We start from the raw sequence: 20,134 nt of genomic DNA on the forward strand, positions 1-20,134 counted from the left end.
GGATGACAAGAAGCCTGGAACGTGCATTGCCACAGAAAGCACCCTACACCATGACACTTCCACCTCGAAATCTGTCAACTTCCTGTACACAACACTGGGCGTAACGTTCATGACGGCGCCTCCACTCCCTCGCCCTACCATCAGCAAATCGAAGATGAAATCGGGATTTATCACTGAAGACGACTTGATTCCAATTCCTCTGAGTCCATCGTAAGTGTCGCTGTGCCCACAATTGACGTTGACGTCTGTGTAATTGCTTCAGAATCGGCCCGCAGTATGGCCGTCGTGCTTGAAGGTGAGCAGTTCTCAGACGGTTTCGAACAGTTTGCGCACTCAGTCTACCCCTAAACAGTTCATTTCTGGTTGATGTAGCCGTCAAAAATCGGTTACGGAGGTGACGTAAGACAATCTGACGATCCTCTGCATGTGACGTCACACGTGGTCAACCTGGCCGAGGGCGATCAGCGGTGGTACCCGTTTGCTGTAGACGCGTCAGTAAATCATAAACGGTCCGTCGACTACAACCCATCGTCCTTGCGACTTCAGCTACGGACGTTCCCGTCTGCAACATGCCGATGGCACGTTCACGTTGCACATTTGAAAGGCGTGGCATGACAAATGGCCGTAAAGACTTTTGTTTTCTTGTGTTTTTCTTTTTTGGTTAATGACTGCTAACAAGTATGGCTCGAGACCATATAATAGATATTGTCTCTGGTATGGCTGAAATCACGTGCGGTATTATGGCCACGTGACCAGTTGCACGTGAAAAAAACACTTTTGCCACTACAGTGCTGTGCACACGATTTTGATCAATTTACCTGCACTAAAACGGGTGTTACCTGAAGACAATACGTGGCCATTACAGTTTAAATACACAATAAGGGCCGACAATGATAACTGGTCAAAATGTTAAAATTTTAGGATTATGAAGTTTTGAATTTGGTTCAGTATATATGTAATCGATTAGATTTATTACTGAAATCGTAAATTGAGCCGTTTTGGATGAAAATAAGAAAGCCCAATTGGCATTGTGCCGTTTGGGCTAGTAACCTATGGAAGCCGGAAGAGGAAGTATGCAGGCCTGTTTGTTGATGGTGTCATGGTCACCGTTAGCTCAGAAGACTGACACACCTATCAACAACGTAAGATATATAGCTATTTTTGTTTTGATGTGTAATAGATCTAGTCTATGTGTTGGTAACTATCATAGTAACGTTTTGGTTTATAAATTGTATCCTGGATGAGTTGGATGTACCTTCAGCTTGATCCAGCAGCAGTACGGAAATCCAGATATGGATCAGCAACACACAATTTTATAAGCGTCAAATTGCGATTGCGAAAGTGTTGCAGGGGTAGTTCATTACGAAAAATGACAAGCTGCGGTTGTGTTTGTGGAGGTGACATTTGTTCCATTATGAATCACTTCCTCAGTCAATCACCCTGTATTAAAATATAACATTAAATAGCATTCAAAGATACGGCTGCATATTAATTATATCCTAGTTTGAGCAGTCATATTAATTCATACAAGCAACACATATAGTTACACATCACTAGTTCTTTGTAGATAACTTATATCATATACAATTTACAGAACTTTCAAATACTGATACATATATTAAATGTCTCTTTTCATAATTGAATATATCAGTTACACACTATATAGTTAGAAGAATAATATAGTAGCCGTGTGGCGTCATAAATATATACTTATTATCTCTAAGAGTAGGAATATATATAAAATTCTAACATTTTGTGTTAAATAATAACACATAGATAATACATATGAATTCATTCATAAGTGAGTGATAAAATAAGGATTTATACATACCCTGTGGGTGACACCGGGGTGTGTCTATAAACCCACATCATATAGGATTATGGCATTCCTATATACATACATACATACATACATACATACATCATGACAACCATTTCCTTAAATTATAGAAAACCTACTTCTAATTCTATCCTTACATTCAAAACTCCCAATCAAATCATGCTCTCACACATACTTACATGTTAAACACTTTATACTGATAAAATAGAAGATATCTTGATTATTTGATATCATAGGTAAGCATTTACAATATTTTACATTATTGATTACATATTTAAATAAGTTAGGAATCTATTTAGGAAAGATAATGTAAATAACTAACCTGAACCATATGTAGTCAATGTCTTGTTTGTGCAGAGTTATAAGCAGAGTGAATAAAAAGTGTGCAAATGTTAGTGAAGAAAGCTGTAGTTAGATAATGTTAATCATCTAGGAAGCTGAAAGCTATTGTATTGACAAGCTAGAGAGTTTGTGACAAAGGGACCGGAATAGACAAACCTGTCCACCCTTCAATAAAATTGACCAACTGCTTGGACTCAACCAAAGCATATACATTTTGGACTACAACTAATGAAGATATATACAACAACTTGAAATGAAAAAGCTAAAACTATACTGGACAACAAAAGTTCCTGTGACTTTGAATAAGATTTAATGCAAAGTTATGTTTTTTACCAAATCTGAAACAATTTTGGTTTGCAACGGATAAAAAAACTCCTGTAAGTGTTCAAATGGTTTAATTTGCCATACTGACTTCAGAAAATGTGTGATTTCATAAAAAAACATGAACATGCCAAAATGTCAATTTACAAATCAATAGCATGTGTGTCCACCTCTGGTTGCGATACAAGCAACACATCTTCGTCTCATGGAATGGACCAGGCGTTGCACAAAGTCCTGTGGGATATCTGTCCATATTTGCTGGAGCATGTTTCGAAGTTCCTTGAGTGTCTGTGGAACACGTGGTTGACGTCGAAGGCGCCGATCCATCTCATCCCACATGTGCTCAATTGGTGAGAGATCAGGGGAGCAAGCCGGCCAGGGGATGACATTCACGTTGTTTTGTTGAAGAGAATCCTGAACAAGTCCAGCAATATGAGGCCGGGCGTTGTCATGTTGAAAGGTAATGCCTGGGCCATGATGATGCAAAAACGTTAGAACCACAGGGCCGATGATCTCGTCGTGGTAGCGCTGTCCATTCAGATTTCCCTCTACCACTATCAAACGGGTCCTCTGATTTGCTGTAATCCCACCCCATACCATAACGCTGCCACCCCCAAACTGATCTCCTTCCATGACACAATGATTGACGTAATGTTCACCTCGACGTCGGTACACTCGAATCCGTCCATCGCTGTGGCTGAGGTGAAATGAGACTCGTCAGTGAATAGAACTTGTCCCCACTGCATGGCCATCCAGCGTAGACGCTGTCTGCACCAGTGTAGACGTGCTTGACGGTGATTTCCTGTCAAAATGGGACGTCTGGCGGGTCTTCTGGCGACAATCCCTGCACATCTGAGGCGACAACGTATGGTTTGTGAAGATATTTGTCGCAGGCCAGGGATGCTTCTTGCAGTCACTGTTGCTGGCTGGAATCGATTTCGTAGGTGTGTTGTTCGAATCCAGTTGTCTTGTCGATTATTGGTTACGGGTAGCCTGCCACTCCGAGGATGGTCTCTGACTGCATTCCTCTGTTGCCAACGTTGCCATGAACACCAAATGGTGTTTCTGTGGACGTTAAATTGTCTTGCAACATTATGTTGACTCGATCCTGCTTCAAGCATACCAATGGCTCGCAGATGCTCATTTTCGGACAGGCATGGCATTTCGTAATGTTGAATAATTGCGTAATTTTGTTGCTTTTCTGAGTAGTTGTTGTAAGCACGATGCTAAACAATGCATATGGAATCCCGTTAACGCACATGTTTTTATACCCATTCTTTGGTAGTGAAATGCATGGGGCTTGCATTAAAGTCAACTTTTGCATGGAATGCATGCTTTTCTGTAGCATTTGCGTTTTTGTGACTTGATTCCATACATGTACTACAATATTGAAAACCAAACTTTACTTGTTTGAAAAATACAGTAAAATAGTGGTGTCACAGGAACTTTTGTTGTTGAGTATATATTCCTAAAAACTGTACATACAATATCCTGTTACAAAAGTACCACTGTCACTGCCTAGATTTAGCACTTATGTCGTACATATATAATCTGACAATGATCACAGTATTTGTTGTCTTTGCACACACACATGGCATTTGTTCTGAGTCACTGCATAGATGGACAATATAGATAAAATAGACGAAATCATATCTCTAATGTATCTCCACTTGACCAGACCTGCCAACCCCTCATCATGACAATGTGGGAGATTTGACTTCAAAATGGGGGAGATTTGCCTCCAAAGGGGGAGATTTACAAAATAGTGAAGATAAGATAATTTCCAACTTTTATTTTTAATAATGTTACTTAGAAAACCAAATATTTTCAAACAATAAATAATCAATAGGTTTCTTATACGTACAGCTTGCTTAATTTCCGTTTGCATTTTCCTCCTCCAAAAATAAACCCAGCACAATCTACCCATATAAATTTCATTCAAAGATCATCTCAGATAAACGCAAACAGATATTGAAATTTCACAATCGGTAGCTTGACCAGTTGACGACGTGTTCAATCCCACCAGTTGTCAGGCTTCGTTACGATGCACGTTTTCTGAGTATTTGGCGCGATGTTGGTTACAAAATTCGCCAAAGTAATATCAAATGCATTTATCCTGATGCAACATCATCGCCCCTAATTTCAATAAGATATACTGTTTTTTTCTGTCTGCGGTAGCCTGTTGACAGTGCCATTACTTCGCTTCTTAAATTTCCTAGAAATGTTCACGTTATTCCATTCCAAGAAATGTATGCCATATTTGGAAGTACTATTACGTTTTACTACAATTTATGAATGAAATGAGTCTCATTGTCGTTGTTGACCTTTCTGACCTTGACGTGTATTAATCTCATTGGTTGACTAGTACAGTTGTATGCAAATTAGATTGCAGATCTGGGACGCATGCAAACTATTAGCCAATCAAATCGTGTAAAATAATCACATGATACATTCTCGCGAAATTTGATAAAGTTCAATTTTGATATTCTGTGCACACAAGTCACGATGTCAGTCAAAAGGAAATATATAAGTTTCACTTTAAACTTTGACTTTGAAACCCTAGCTGTGAGGAAGCCTGATCGTGTAACTCATTGTTATGTGGACTACCGAATCAACCAATCACGCATAGTGTTGTTTCTGAAGACGGCGCTTGCAGGACATATTTTGTTTTCATTTCCACGAGTTCAATGACGTAACTTTGAGGTATGTTGATGTTTTAACAAAGTTTCTGACAAATCTGATAACCAATAAAGTCATGTATAACTGGACCGGACATATGTATCTACGTTCTTAAATTATGGAAGAAAAAACACGCTAAGAACATGAAGACAACAGTTCATTTCATGAAGGAAGTGATGAATACTTGGCTGATTTTTCATTTCAAGTTGAACCCTTCAGGCACCTGTTAGGACTATCTGAGTTTTCTTAACAGTTTACATTGTTCAATCGTTCACCATATGAATTTAATTACCAGTTGATTACTGGACAAAGGCCCATCTGGGTCCCCCTGTGGGTGGCTGTGATAAGGGTCGCTAATCCGGGAGCCTACCGGACAGATCGGGACGCAGATTTCCCGTTCATTGTTTTTACTCAAGGGACAATGGAGGCGAATTTTAAAAATAATGAAGAATTCTGTTTTGCGGGACAAATAGTCCATCATGCGGGAGACTGGGAGATTTCATCAAATTGCGGGAGTCTCCCGCAAATGCGTGAGGCTTGACAGGTCTGCTTGACATGTTTTCAAGCCTCACCTTGCCAAATACATGGAGCGTGCATCCATGCATATTTATTAAAGGGGCACTGATCTAACGCAATTCCCCGGGACTGGTTGTTGCCTTTGTTATTGTTTTTTCCCAGTGAGTACCCGGATGTATAGCAGAAATCTAGACTAGTTCGCGACCTCTGCTGCGCCATTCGTATGCGCATTAGTCACTTTTATGGGTAGTAATGGCGTATGGTCACATTGATCAACAAAATGAAATACAGTTTTCGAGATAATAAGGAAATGTAGGTATCTTTGTGAGTAGCATCGGTAATGGTAACGAAGTTTTGACTTGCTTGGTAATTTTGCGATTATCGTTTACACTATTTTGACTTGCAACACAAAGTAAATATTTCACCTGAGCATATGCTTTGTTATAGTGTGTATATTTTTTTACTGTCAAATGTGTAAAAAATTTATTAAACGTCTAAATATTCAGATATTTTACAAAGTGACTGAAAAACATTTCCATCTGTATTATTATGACAACGAATTCCAAACATTTTGATGTTTAATGTCATCACCAAGAGACTGAAAATGTTACGTTGAAAAGTACATTTCTAAGTTGTTTGGCTTTTAATCCTACATAATAATCTGTTGTGATGTTTGTAGGCCCTTTTGATCGTCTTGATCAATGTGGACAGATTTTTTAGTCAAAATGACTGAAATATTTACACATTTTATAAATTGCCTGAGAGAATCACATTTTTCAAATTGACGGTAATATATACACGCTTACAAAGGAAAAGACCTGTGACAACAACGTCTATCGCGCATTGAAGAATTTCACAACCAAGACGTAGAGAAACAAGAACGAATCGGTTCAAATGAAGGAAAACAAAATGCAAATATCATAATTACAACCTACCAAATTTATGTGTATAAGTTTTAGGCAGCTTCCTTGTTCGAGGAATGTATCCGTGAATATCCACACAAAGGAACAATATTCCACTCGTCTGCAGCTGTACAAAGAAACGTATTCGATGTCACGTGTCTCTGTAACAATCAAATATTTTAAAAGATATATATCGTTTCGGGATATTATAACCCGTGTTCGTTTCTCAACTGATCACTTAGATTGTTTCAGGTGTTTTACATAGGTGTCACGTCTCAATGGTCGGCTGAGAAAGCCCACGTGACAACTATTTTCATAACGTCCACGGTTCCTAAAAATTTCATTGAGTGATAGATAACAATGATCAAGCAATCAACGTGTTACCAGTTAACCCTTTGAACAAAGTATGTTGTTTTTACATCGGCACTTCGCGCCATGATATGAGTGTATTCCCTTTGTTTTAATTAGTAAACCTAGACATGTAAACACTCACTCTTGGCATATCCACTGTGCAAGATAACAGTGATTAATCAATCAACATATTTTCTGTTAATCCTTTGATGACTAGGAACGATCCGTTGATTTACAAAAAAAAGTATATCAACTGATCATTCATCTCTTGCTGGGCTGACACGTGCACTTTACATAACACACATTTCACCTCACTTCAAACCATGATTTAGATTGAATAATTACCCCAGACACAATAAATGCCAAATGGGAACCTTTGTCAGGTAATCTAAGTGGTGCTACCACTAATTGTACCTGTAATAAATTCATTAACTGAGCATCAAGTGAATGATGACAAATACACAAGTGTAGGGTTATACGAGAAAACGTGGATGACAACAAGGGAGTAGCAAGCCGAAATCCGAAAATGCTTTCACTGCATGGATACTTTTTTGGTATTAAACTATAACCATCTGGGGTATTTCCAAATGACGACATCCGATGAGTTCCCTTGTTGTTTTTGTCTGTTTGTTTAGGCTGAAGAAATTAATTAACATGCGCCCTTTGTCGAAATCTTTATAGATCACAGTTAACCAATCAGTGTTCAAAAATGCATAAAACAAATATTGCCTCCAGCCTCCAAGTTTATTTAGCTGTCCTTGCAGACGGTACCCCAGTCTCTGGTCACGCTCAGTTGCGTTGCGTATCATCCGGGTACTCACGGGGGAAAAACAATAACAAAGGCAACAACCAGTCCGTTAGATCAGTGCCCCTTTAAATGTCTATTTAGTATTTTGGAAAAAATATGGTTCCAAGTATTTTCGCAGAAAAAATGTCATCATATCCCTTCAGCAAATTCAGGTATCAACAATTGGGTGACAACAAACTTGGTTGACTAGAAATTTGATATAAACATCACTAGACATCTTGATTTACTGTATCATGATGTAATATACTAAGTTTTCATATAATAATTAGATCCATAGCAAATGCTTTTATAAATTATCATGGTGTAACATTTATACAAATTTTCATATAATTATAGAACATCAAGTAATATATATATTGGGATCCAGGAAAAATGCTGATGCAAAATATACCAGCCTAACATAACAAGAACCCATCTCTCTTATACTATTCAATAAGACAAAAGTTATGTCTACATAGTTTAATAGATTGCCTTGAACTATTTTATTTAGGTAAATCTGTCATCACCTATATTAGAATAGCATTGAGCTAATACTTCAATTTAGACTCATTAAGGTTCAGCCCCCAAACAACGGCCTTGTGCATCATAAAATATTGTGATACTCTTTAAACCTCCAATACCTATTCCTAACAGCTTCAGTGCTTTCAGTTAACAGTGTCACTTGAGATGAATATGATTGTAATTATTGTTGTTATTTGGGTACTTGATTTAGGTGATGCACAATGTGATGGCTGTCGTCAAGTGTTGCTGATGTTTGACATGGGATGTGCTCTGTCATCTTCACAGCACAACAACAAAGCATCTGGTAACTCGGCTGGCCGAAATATACGCATCAACAGTAAGTCCAGTATCTGTAGATCAAGTATTAACAAGCACCATGTAAATTCTATTTTGTTTTTGTTTGAACCGCTGCTGCCGCACATTCTACAAAACCATTCAGCGATTGGCCATCTCAGGGATATGACATCATGCATTTCTCTTTTATGTTTTTTTGACATCTTGATTAGTTGTGTCAAAGGTCAAGGCCATCATCAAGGACATATCTTTGCCTAAAGAAGGATTTACTTTAGGTCAATGAAACAAGTCATCTTGAGAGCAGTCCCAAGATGGAAACAAGGTGTGAGTGACCTATGTATGAGGCCAAGGTGACATAATAGGTCAAACATTATACTTGTTTGGCATTTTCACAAAATGCCTTTTTGTGCATGTATTTCTATGCAAGTCTTATGCATGTAATGGTTATATTATGAAAAATACTCATGTATGACAAAAGACCCCATAAGGATCCAGATTAGAACAGTTGCCCCAGCAACCCATAAACACCATGGATCATTGCTGAATATATCAATCACTGGATTATCTGATCAAGACTCAATTATTTACAGGCCCCCTTCATATAGCTGAAATATTGCTGATTGCCAGGTTGACCAACAAACAGAACAAATGTATGACAAATGGCAATAATCTCATGATATCACATTTAGGTCACTGTGACCATATACTCAAATCATACACGTAACCCAAGTGGTGAAGCCCGTTGACATACAATAAATGCCAAGGAACACTTCTCCCTCTCCTCCTCCCTGTCCCCCTCTGCCACCCCCTCTCTCTCCCCCTTTCCTTCCAACTTCCTTTCCACCTCCTTCCCACTCCCTCTCCTTTTTAATCCCTCTCCCTCTCCTTCTTACTCCCTCTGCCTCTGATTCCCATTCCCTCTCCCTCCCCTTCCCACTCCTTCCCTTTCCCAATATCCAACACAATTCGACCGTTCTGAAGGATGATATTTTATACCATCCTTTCTGCCATGGCACCGCCCCGACAGGTGAATTGACGTAGTGTTTAAGGTACAGCCTCTGCTGCTTCGCTTCCAAGGTGTCTAAGTTGCCAGCCCTGGTGTTCTGCACATCGTTCACCCTCTCTCCAGGCTCCAGGGATAACAGGTGGTTAACATCCTCTTGATCAATGAGAGGGTTCTGTTCACCAGGATATCTGACTCTCATGATGTTGTGAAGGCACAAACATACAAGGACTATGGCATATACTGTATCAGGGTCCTGCAACATGCCGGAGAGCAAACACTGGAATCTGTTTGCAAGGATACCAAATGCATTTTCCACAACTCGTCTTGCCCTCGAGAGGCGGTAGTTGAAGATCCTCTCGTCATTGGCAAGACCCCGTCTGGAGAAGGGCTTCATGAGCCAGGTATTCATGCCAAATGCATCGTCTGCAATGATATACTCGTAGTAAGACATCGGTCTGTCATCACCGGGAAGGGGGGCTGCTGATGGGATGCCGATTACACCCCTTTCAATGGCGTTTTTCAACTCACACTAGTTCCAAATCTGAGCGTCGGAGCAACCACCTTGTGCACCAATATTCACCCACCGGAATTTGTAATCGGCGTCGACTAGGGCCATCAGAACTATTGAGTGATATCCTTTACAGTTGAAGTATAGGGAGCCACCGTTCTTAGGACACTGTATGGCAACATGTTTGCCATCTAGAGCGCCGAGAGCATGTGGGAAATGCCATTTTGCAGAAAACTGGTCGGCTATTGCCTGCCACTGTTCAGGCTCAGTAGGTGTGTCGATAACATCCCCAGCATATGTTGCAATTTTGGTCTCACATACGTCCCAAACAATACCAGAGATAGTAAGCCATACATCAAGGACCGGTAGCTGTCACCCGTAGCCAGGTAACGCTGTGTGACTGCTAGCCTCACTCCAGGTTCTATGGACTGTCTGTACCAGATAATGTTCTTCATAACCATGCGACCCACTACTTGTAACAGTTCTTGGAACATCTGTAGGTCTATTCTCACAAACTTCTTGAAAGCAGCTGGATTTTCCACACTCAGTTCAGCCATGAGTGCTTCATACTGGCCATGGATGGGTCGTCGGAGGAGCCAGTCCCTGGTCCACCATCTCTTCTGCCTCCGGTCACCTCTCAGTCTGTCCTCAAGCAGCTCCACCATGGCCCTGGCATTTTGTGCAATATCAGTGTCCAGGTCCAGCCAGTTAAGTGCCAGCCTCAGTTGTTGGTTGTTCATGTTGGTTGTTGTTAGATGTAGACTTCTTGGATGAAACAGATATGAAGTAGGGCCCTATAAACTGGAAGTCTGGTGACAGAACGGGGGTGACACCTAGATGACATAATCCGTAATAAACTGTAGTGGACTGTAGTAACCCGTATTATGCCGTGATGTCACGTAGTCACCCGTGGGAATCCTTGAGAAACCTTGGTAATCCCTACCTATCCCTAATAGAACGTAGTGCGATCATGCTGATCCGTGACAAATCCGTAACAAACCGTATTGTACCCTTGGCTAATCCGTGGTGTAACCGTACAAGTACGTAGTTCACTGTAACTAGCCTTACCGATGCTTGGCGACTTGAGTCCGGGGGTGTACTATGAATAAGTACAGTTTATTACGGACTACAACGGATAAGTACGTTCTAATACGGATCAGTAGGGATGTACTACGGTTTTCTGATCCGTGGGGAATTTTTGAACATGCTAAAAAATTGTCACAGATATACAAGTACTACTACGATTGACCCAGGATACAATACGGACAGATACGGACCACTACAGATTGCCACAAATGATGCCGGATCGTATCCGTGGCTAATCCGGCGTCCAATCAGTGAATGTGTGACCGGGGCATAAACCCTCTCCCTCTTCTTCCCAACCCCTCACCTTCCCAACCCCTCTCCCTCTCCTTCTGATTCCCACAACCTCTCCCTCTCCTTCCCGTTCCCTCTCCCTGCCACTCCCTCTCCTTCCCACTGCCTCTCCCTCTCCTTCCCACACCCTCTCCTTCCCACTCCCTCTCCTTCCCACTGCCTCTCCTTCCCACTACCTCTCCCTCTCCTTCTTACTCCCTCTCCATCTCCTTCCCGTTCCCTCTCCCTGCCGCTCCCTCTCCTTCCCACTACCTCTCCCTCTCCTTCTTACTCCCTCTCCCTCTGATTCCCACGACCTCTCCCTCTTCTTTCCGTTACCTCTCCCTGCCACTCCCTCTCCTTCCCACTGCCTCTCCTTCCCACTACCTCTCCCTCTCCTTCCCACTCCCTCTCCTTCTTACTACCTCTCCCTCTCCTTCTTACTACCTCTCCTTCTTACTACCTCTCCCTCTCCTTCTTACTACCTCTCCCTCTCCTTCCCACTAACACTACCTCTCCCTCTCCTTCCCACTACCACTACCTCTCCCTCTCCTTCCGAACTCCCTCTCCTTCTTACTACCTCTCCCTCTCCTTCTTAGTACCACTCCCTCTCCTTCTTACTACCTCTCCCTCTCCTTCCCACTATCTCTCCCTCTCCTTCCCACTACCTCTCCCTCTCCTTCCCACTACCTCTCCTTCTTACTACCCCTCCCTCTCCTTCCCACTCCCTCTCCTTCTTACTACCCCTCCCTCTCCTTCCCACTCCCTCTCCTTCTTACTACCACTCCCTCTCCTTTCCACTACCTCTTCCTCTCCTTCCCACTCCCTCTCCTTCTTACTACCTCTCCCTCTCCTTCTTACTACCACTCCCTCTCCTTCTTACTACCTCTCGATCTCCTTCCCACTCCCTCTCCCTCTCCTTCCCACTACCTCTCCTTCCCACTACCTCTCCGACTCCTTCCCACTTCCTCTCCCTCTCCTTCCCACTACCTCTCCTTCCCACTACCTCTCCCTCTCCTTCCAACTCCCTCTCCCTCTCCTTCCCACTACCTCTCCCCCTCCTTCCAACGACCTCTCCCTCTCCTTCCCACTACTTCTCCCTCTCCTTCCCACTCCCTCTCCTTACTACCTCTCCATCTCCTTCCCACTACCTCTCCCTCTCCTTCCCACTACCTCTCCCTCTCTCTCCCTCTCCTTCCCACTACCTCTCCCTCTCCTTCCCACTACCTCTCCCTCTCCTTCTTACTACCTCTCCCTCTTCTTCCCACTACCTCTTCCTCTCCTTCCCACTCCCTCTCCCTCTCCTTCCCACTCCCTCTTCCTCTCCTTCCCACTCCCTCTTCCTCTCCTTCCCACTCCCTCTCCCTCTCCTTCCCACTCCCTCTCCCTCTCCTTCCCACCACCTCTCCTTCCCACTACCTCTCCCTCTTCTTCCCACTCCCTCTCCCTCTCCTTCCCACTACCTCTCCCCCTCCTTCCAACTACCTCTCCCTCTCCTTCCCACTACTTCTCCCTCTCCTTCCCACTCCCTCTCCTTACTACCTCTCCATCTCCTTCCCACTACCTCTCCCTCTCCTTCCCACTACCTCTCCCTCTCCTTCCCACTACCTCTCCCTCTCCTTCCCACTACCTCTCCCTCTCCTTCTTACTACCTCTCCCTCTTCTTCCCACTACCTCTCCCTCTCCTCCTTACTACCTCTCCCTCTTCTTCCCACTACCTCTTCCTCTCCTTCCCACTCCCTCTCCCTCTCCTTCCCACTACCTCTCCTTCCCACTACCTCTCCCTTTCCTTCCCACTCCCTCTCTCTCTCCTTCCCACTACCTCTCCCCCTCCTTCCAACTACCTCTCCCTCTCCTTCCCACTACTTCTCCCTCTCCTTCCCACTCCCTCTCCTTACTACCTCTCCATCTCCTTCCCACTACCTCTCCCTCTCCTTCCCACTACCTCTCCCTCTCCTTCCCACTACCTCTCCCTCTCCTTCTTACTACCTCTCCCTCTTCTTCCCACTACCTCTTCCTCTCCTTCCCACTCCCTCTCCCTCTCCTTCCCACTCCCTCTTCCTCTCCTTCCTACTCCCTCTCCCTCTCCTTCCCACTCCCTCTCCCTCTCCTTCCCACTACCTCTCCTTCCCACTACCTCTCCCTCTCCTTCCCACTCCCTCTCCCTCTCCTTCCCACTACCTCTCCCCCTCCTTCCAACTACCTCTCCCTCTCCTTCCCACTACTTCTCCCTCTCCTTCCCACTCCCTCTCCTTACTACCTCTCCATCTCCTTCCCACTACCTCTCCCTCTCCTTCCCACTACCTCTCCCTCTCCTTCCCACTACCACTCCCTCTCCTTCTTACTACCTCTCCCTCTTTTTCCCACTACCTCTTCCTCTCCTTCCCACTCCCTCTCCCTCTCCTTCCCACTACCTCTCCCTCTCCTTCCCACTACCTCTCCCTCTCCTTCCCACTACCTCTCCCTCTCCTTCCCACTACCTCTCCCTCTCCTTCTTACTACCTCTCCCTCTTCTTCCCACTACCTCTTCCTCTCCTTCCCACTCCCTCTCCCTCTCCTTCCCACTCCCTCTTCCTCTCCTTCCTACTCCCTCTCCCTCTCCTTCCCACTCCCTCTCCCTCTCCTTCCCACTACCTCTCCTTCCCACTACCTCTCCCTCTCCTTCCCACTCCCTCTCCCTCTCCTTCCCACTACCTCTCCCCCTCCTTCCAACTACCTCTCCCTCTCCTTCCCACTACTTCTCCCTCTCCTTCCCACTCCCTCTCCTTACTACCTCTCCATCTCCTTCCCACTACCTCTCCCTCTCCTTCCCACTACCTCTCCCTCTCCTTCCCACTACCACTCCCTCTCCTTCTTACTACCTCTCCCTCTTTTTCCCACTACCTCTTCCTCTCCTTCCCACTCCCTCTCCCTCTCCTTCCCACTACCTCTCCCTCTCCTTCTTACTACCTCTCCCTCTTCTTCCCACTCCCTCTCCCTCTCCTTCCCACTCCCTCTTCCTCTCCTTCCCACTCCCTCTCCCTCTCCTTCCCACTCCCTCTCCCTCTCCTTCCCACTCCCTCTCCCTCCCCTTCCCTCTCCAGCTCCCTCTCCTTCCCGCTCTCTCTCCCTCTCCTTGCCACTCCCTCTCCTTCCCCATACCTCTCCCTCTCCTTCTCCCTTCTCCTTCCCACTATCTCTCCCTCTCCTTCCCACTACCTCTACTTCCCACTCCCGCTCCCTCTCCCTCCCACTCCCTCTCCTTTCCACTCCCTCTCCCTCTCCTTCCCACTCCCTCTCCTTCCCTCTCCCTCTCCCTCTCCTTCCCGCTCCCTCTCCTTCCCTCCCCCTCTCCCTCTCCTTTCCACTCCCTCTCCCTCTCCTTCCCACTCCCTCTCCTTCCCTCTCCCTCTCCTTCCCACTCCCTCTCCTTCCCGCTCCCTCTCCCTCTCCTTCCCTCTCCCTCTCCTTCCCTCTCCCTCTCCTTCCCACTCCCTCTCCTTTCCACTCCCTCTCCCTCTCCTTCCCTCTCCCTCTCCTTCCCACTCCCTCTCCTTCCCACTCCCTCTCCTTCCCACTCCCTCTCCTTCCCGCTCCCTCTCCTTCCCTCTCCCTCTCCCTCTCCTTTCCACTCCCTCTCCCTCTCCTTTCCACTCCCTCTCCTTCCCCCTCCCATTCCTTCCCACTCCCTCTCCTTCCCACTCCCTCTCCCTCTCCTTCCCACTCCCTCTCCTTCCCCCTCCCTCTCCTTTCCACTCCCTCTCCTTCCCACTCCCTCTCCTTTCCTCTCCTTTCCACTCCCTCTCCTTTCCACTCCCTCTCCTTCCCACTTCCTCTCCTTTCCACTCCCTCTCCCTCTCCTTCCCTCTCCCTCTCCTTCCCACTCCCTCTCCTTTCCACTCCCTCTCCCTCTCCTTCCCTCTCCCTCTCCTTCCCACTCCCTCTCCTTCCCACTCCCTCTCCTTCCCACTCCCTCTCCTTCCCGCTCCCTCTCCTTCCCTCTCCCTCTCCCTCTCCTTTCCACTCCCTCTCCCTCTCCTTTCCACTCCCTCTCCTTCCCCCTCCCATTCCTTCCCACTCCCTCTCCTTCCCGCTCCCTCTCCTTCCCTCTCCCTCTCCCTCTCCTTCCCACTCCCTCTCCTTCCCGCTCCCTCTCCTTCCCTCTCCCTCTCCCTCTCCTTTCCACTCCCTCTCCCTCTCCTTTCCACTCCCTCTCCTTCCCCCTCCCATTCCTTCCCACTCCCTCTCCTTCCCGCTCCCTCTCCTTCCCTCTCCCTCTCCCTCTCCTTTCCACTCCCTCTCCTTCCCCCTCCCTCTCCTTTCCACTCCCTCTCCTTCCCACTCCCTCTCCTTTCCACTCCCTCTCCCTCTCCTTCCCTCTCCCTCTCCTTCCCACTCCCTCTCCTTCCCACTCCCTCTCCTTCCCACTCCCTCTCCTTCCCGCTCCCTCTCCTTCCCTCTCCCTCTCCCTCTCCTTCCCACTCCCTCTCCCTCTCCTTTCCACTCCCTCTCCTTCCCCCTCCCATTCCTTCCCGCTCCCTCTCCTTCCCTCTCCCTCTCCCTCTCCTTCCCGCTCCCTCTCCTTCCCTCTCCCTCTCCCTCTCCTTCCCACTCCCTCTCCTTCCCTCTCCCTCTCCCTCTCCTTCCCACTCCCTCTCCTTCCCTCTCCCTCTCCCTCTCCTTCCTGCTCCCTCTCCTTCCCTCTCACTCTCCCTTTCCTTCCCACTCACACTCCCTCTCCCTCTCCTTCTCCTTCCCACTATCTCTCCCTCTCCTTCCCACTACCTCTTCCTCTTCTTCCCTCTCCCTCTCCCTCCCACTCCCTATCCTTTCCACTCCCTCTCCCTCTCCTTCCCACTCCCTCTCCTTTCCACTCCCTCTCCCTCCCCTTGCCACTCCCTCTCCCTCCCCTTGCCCCTCCCTCTCCCTCTCCTTCCCACTCCCTCTCCTTCCCTCTCCCTCTCCCTCTCCTTCCCACTCCCTCTCCTTCCCTCTCCCTCTCCCTCTCCTTCCCACTCCCTCTCCTTCCCTCTCCCTCTCCCTCTCCTTCCTGCTCCCTCTCCTTCCCTCTCCCTCTCCCTTTCCTTCCCACTCCCACTCCCTCTCCCTCTCCTTCTCCTTCCCACTATCTCTCCCTCTCCTTCCCACTACCTCTCCCTCTCCTTCCCTCTCCCTCTCCTTCCCTCTCCCTCTCCTTCCCGCTCCCTCTCCTTTCCACTGTCTCTCCCTCTCCTTCCCTCTCCCTCTCCTTCCCGCTCCCTCTCCTTTCCACTCTCTCTCCTTCTCCTTCCCACTATCTCTCCCTCTCCTTTCCACTCCCTCTCCCTCTCCTTCCCACTCCCTCTCCTTCCCTCTCCCTCTCCCTCTCCTTCCCACTCCCTCTCCTTCCCTCTCCCTCTCCCTCTCCTTCCCACTCCCTCTCCTTCCCCCTCCCATTCCTTCCCGCTCCCTCTCCTTCCCTCTCCCTCTCCCTCTCCTTCCCGCTCCCTCTCCTTCCCTCTCCCTCTCCCTCTCCTTCCCACTCCCTCTCCTTCCCTCTCCCTCTCCCTCTCCTTCCCACTCCCTCTCCTTCCCTCTCCCTCTCCCTCTCCTTCCTGCTCCCTCTCCTTCCCTCTCCCTCTCCCTTTCCTTCCCACTCCCACTCCCTCTCCCTCTCCTTCTCCTTCCCACTATCTCTCCCTCTCCTTCCCACTACCTCTCCCTCTCCTTCCCTCTCCCTCTCCTTCCCTCTCCCTCTCCTTTCCACTCTCTCTCCCTCCCCTTGCCACTCTCTCTCCCTCCCACTCCCTCTCCTTTCCACTCCCTCTCCCTCCCCTTGCCACTCTCTCTCCCTCTCCTTCCCTCTCCCTCTCCTTCCCTCTCCCTCTCCTTCCCGCTCCCTCTCCTTTCCACTCTCTCTCCCTCTCCTTCCCTCTCCCTCTCCTTTCCACTCTCTCTCCCTCTCCTTCCCTCTCCCTCTCCTTCCCTCTCCCTCTCCTTCCCGCTCCCTCCCCTTGCCACTCTCTCTCCCTCTCCTTCCCTCTCCCTCTCCTTCCCGCTCCCTCTCCTTTCCACTCTCTCTCCCTCTCCTTCCCTCTCCCTCTCCTTCCTGCTCCCTCCCCTTGCCACTCTCTCTCCCTCTCCTTCCCTCTCCCTCTCCTTCCCTCTCCCTCTCCTTCCCGCTCCCTCCCCTTGCCACTCTCTCTCCCTCTCCTTCCCTCTCCCTCTCCTTCCCGCTCCCTCTCCTTTCCACTCTCTCTCCCTCTCCTTCCCTCTCCCTCTCCTTCCCGCTCCCTCTCCTTTCCACTCTCTCTCCCTCTCCTTCCCTCTCCCTCTCCTTCCCACTACCACTCCCTCTCCCTCTCCTTCCCTCTCCCTCTCCTTCCCGCTCCCTCTCCTTTCCACTCCCTCTCCCTCTCCTTCCCGCTCCCTCTCCCTCCCCTTGCCACTCTCTCTCCCTCTCCTTCCCTCTCCCTCTCCTTCCCACTACCACTCCCTCTCCCTCTCCTTCCCACTCCCTCTCCTTCCCTCTCCCTCTCCCTCTCCTTCCCACTCCCACTCCCTCTCCCTCTCCCTCTCCTTCCCGCTCCCTCTCCCCCACACTCTTTCTCCTTCCCTCTCCCTCTCCTTGCCACTCTCTCTCCCTCTCAATCCCAGTCCCTCTCCCTCCTTCCCACTCCCTCTCCCTCTCCGCTTCCCGCTCCCTCTCCCCCCCACTCCTTCTCCTTCCCTCTCCCTCTCCTTGCCACTCTCTCTCCCTCTCAATCCCAGTCCCTCTCCCTCCTTCCCACTCCCTCTCCCTCTCCTTCCCGCTCCCTTTCCCCCCCTCCCCACTCCTTCTCCTTCCCTCTCCCTCTCCTTGCCACTCTCTCTCCCTCTCCTTCTTACTCACTCTCCCTCTACTTCCCACTCCCTCTCCTTCCCACTTCCCAGTGACACACAATTTCTCCAAAAGTTAGTTTAACAATATGGAATTAAATTTTGAATAAGATTATTGAAATAGACATGACAGATATTAACATCAAGTCGGATAGATCTTCTGAACACTTCAGTGCAGATTTGTTAACCTCCAAATTATCCACATGCCCACAGACAAGTAGTGACAACAAATTCTGCTTAGTAACATTAAAGATTCACTTGGTATAGAATAATAGGGTTTTGATCCCCAGTTTTATGTGCATACTTTCAGTCTTTTAATATAATCAAATCAAGAATTTTATATTGTAACATTGTTTTATGTTTCAGTAATTGAACCAACAAGCATTGGTGAACGCAGTGACATAGCATTACAGTCTCCAAGCTCTCAACCAAGTGATTCTGGTGCTGCTTCCACAGATACCCAACCTCAACACGAAATACAGTGACACGTTCTGTATCCATAGATACTCCACATTGAGAAACCATACAGTGACTCGTTTTGTATCCATAGATACCCAACATCAACGCTTAAAACTTGTTCATAACTTCTGTACTGTGATCTGTGTCTAAAGTGCATACTTAACACAAGAATTGTAAGCCACTTTTGTGTTGCACAAGACTTGAGATGGCGAGCTCAACACCCAGACTGGAAGACGTGGTTATTGCATACTGTCCATGTGACACAGATTTTGTCAGGAAGTTAGCTGGTAAGTTAGAGTGTCAATCTGGGGTAAAAAAAGAAGTAAGTTGGAGCCAATATAATTAACTATCTTCCAGGACCTTTGCAAAAAATGTTACAGATATCTGCACGTTTTCATGACTTAATTTCTGTAGACAAGCATTCACCAATATTAAACAAAAAACAAAATAACTACTTTGTAATGATTGATAATGATACAACAGAGGTATTGTGTTTTTAATCCACAAGTAATGTAAAATAATTGAGAAAACAAATTTTAAAGTCATTTGTAGCAAGCACCATCTAATTCTAGTCAATATCACGCTGAATGAAGAAAACTGAGACTGTCCATGTTCAGTCATCTGTAAGCTACATCAGAAACTAAAACTTACAATTAATACATAGACAGTATCTATTGATTAAATACAAGAAATCCCTACCTGTTTTGTAAATCTATAAGGATCCTAAGCGTAATCACAGTTGAATTTTGCTCCAATTGATGCAGCTATTGACAACAACATAAAGGCCATATTTGTTGTTGGTCAAGCCATCATTTTACACGACACTGTTCACTATGTATATTACTTGAAACATAATATTGATTTTCTACAGGTGGCAATGATGTCTGCAGTCCTTACAAGTTTGTTTTGATGATTGTACTCATGGAAGTGACATTACCAGCTGTTGTTACAAGTGTCTTCTTTAAAGATACAAAATTCTTACAAATCTTCTTCCTCTATTACATCATTGCCAAATTCTTGTATTTTCACTGCAATCCCACTAAACTAAACTTTCATATCTTCAACATAATTCCTCTCAACTGTCAACTGTACAACAATCAGTCGTTCCTGCAATAGGACCCAACAGCCCACAGCGCTCTTGTGCATGAAAATGCCTTATTGGCTGTTTATGATACATGAGTATTAGTAAGTATTGGTGTTTCTTGCGACTCTTCAAGATGGCATCATCTCTTCATTCAGCATGTCATATGTGTGGTCATTTTACGAGGGGCGTTCAATAAGTTTTGCAACTTCAATATAAGACCAAGTCGCAGAATATCTTTTGCACTTTTATATTTTTCAATATGATCTCCATTCACCTCAATACACTTATTCCATTTGTCCTTCAAGCTTTTAATACCACTTTAATAGAAAT

At 46.4% G+C, this 20,134-nt stretch overlaps 1 protein-coding gene across 4 annotated transcripts in view; it reads left to right on the forward strand.

Moving 5' to 3' along the window:
• The first annotated feature begins 1,058 nt into the window (after window positions 1-1,058).
• The window catches only part of LOC124124528, an 86,558-nt gene continuing 67,482 nt past the window's right edge, over window positions 1,059-20,134 (forward strand). For 2 of the 4 annotated variants that reach the window (XM_048381179.1, XM_048381180.1), the window contains exons 1-3: window positions 4,893-5,206; window positions 8,472-8,597; window positions 18,628-19,007. In XM_048381179.1, the coding sequence (XP_048237136.1) occupies window positions 18,926-19,007 (82 nt within the window). In that variant the 5' untranslated portion in view covers window positions 4,893-5,206; window positions 8,472-8,597; window positions 18,628-18,925. Of the gene's footprint in view, window positions 1,143-4,892; window positions 5,207-8,471; window positions 8,598-18,627; window positions 19,008-20,134 lie in introns of those variants that run through there. The other 2 variants (XM_046487712.2, XM_046487714.2) reach the window with 2 other exon arrangements.

This window comes from Haliotis rufescens, unplaced genomic scaffold, assembly GCF_023055435.1.
Source record: "Haliotis rufescens isolate VD_foot unplaced genomic scaffold, xgHalRufe1.0.p SCAF_36, whole genome shotgun sequence".
Lineage (NCBI taxonomy): Eukaryota > Metazoa > Mollusca > Gastropoda > Lepetellida > Haliotidae > Haliotis > Haliotis rufescens.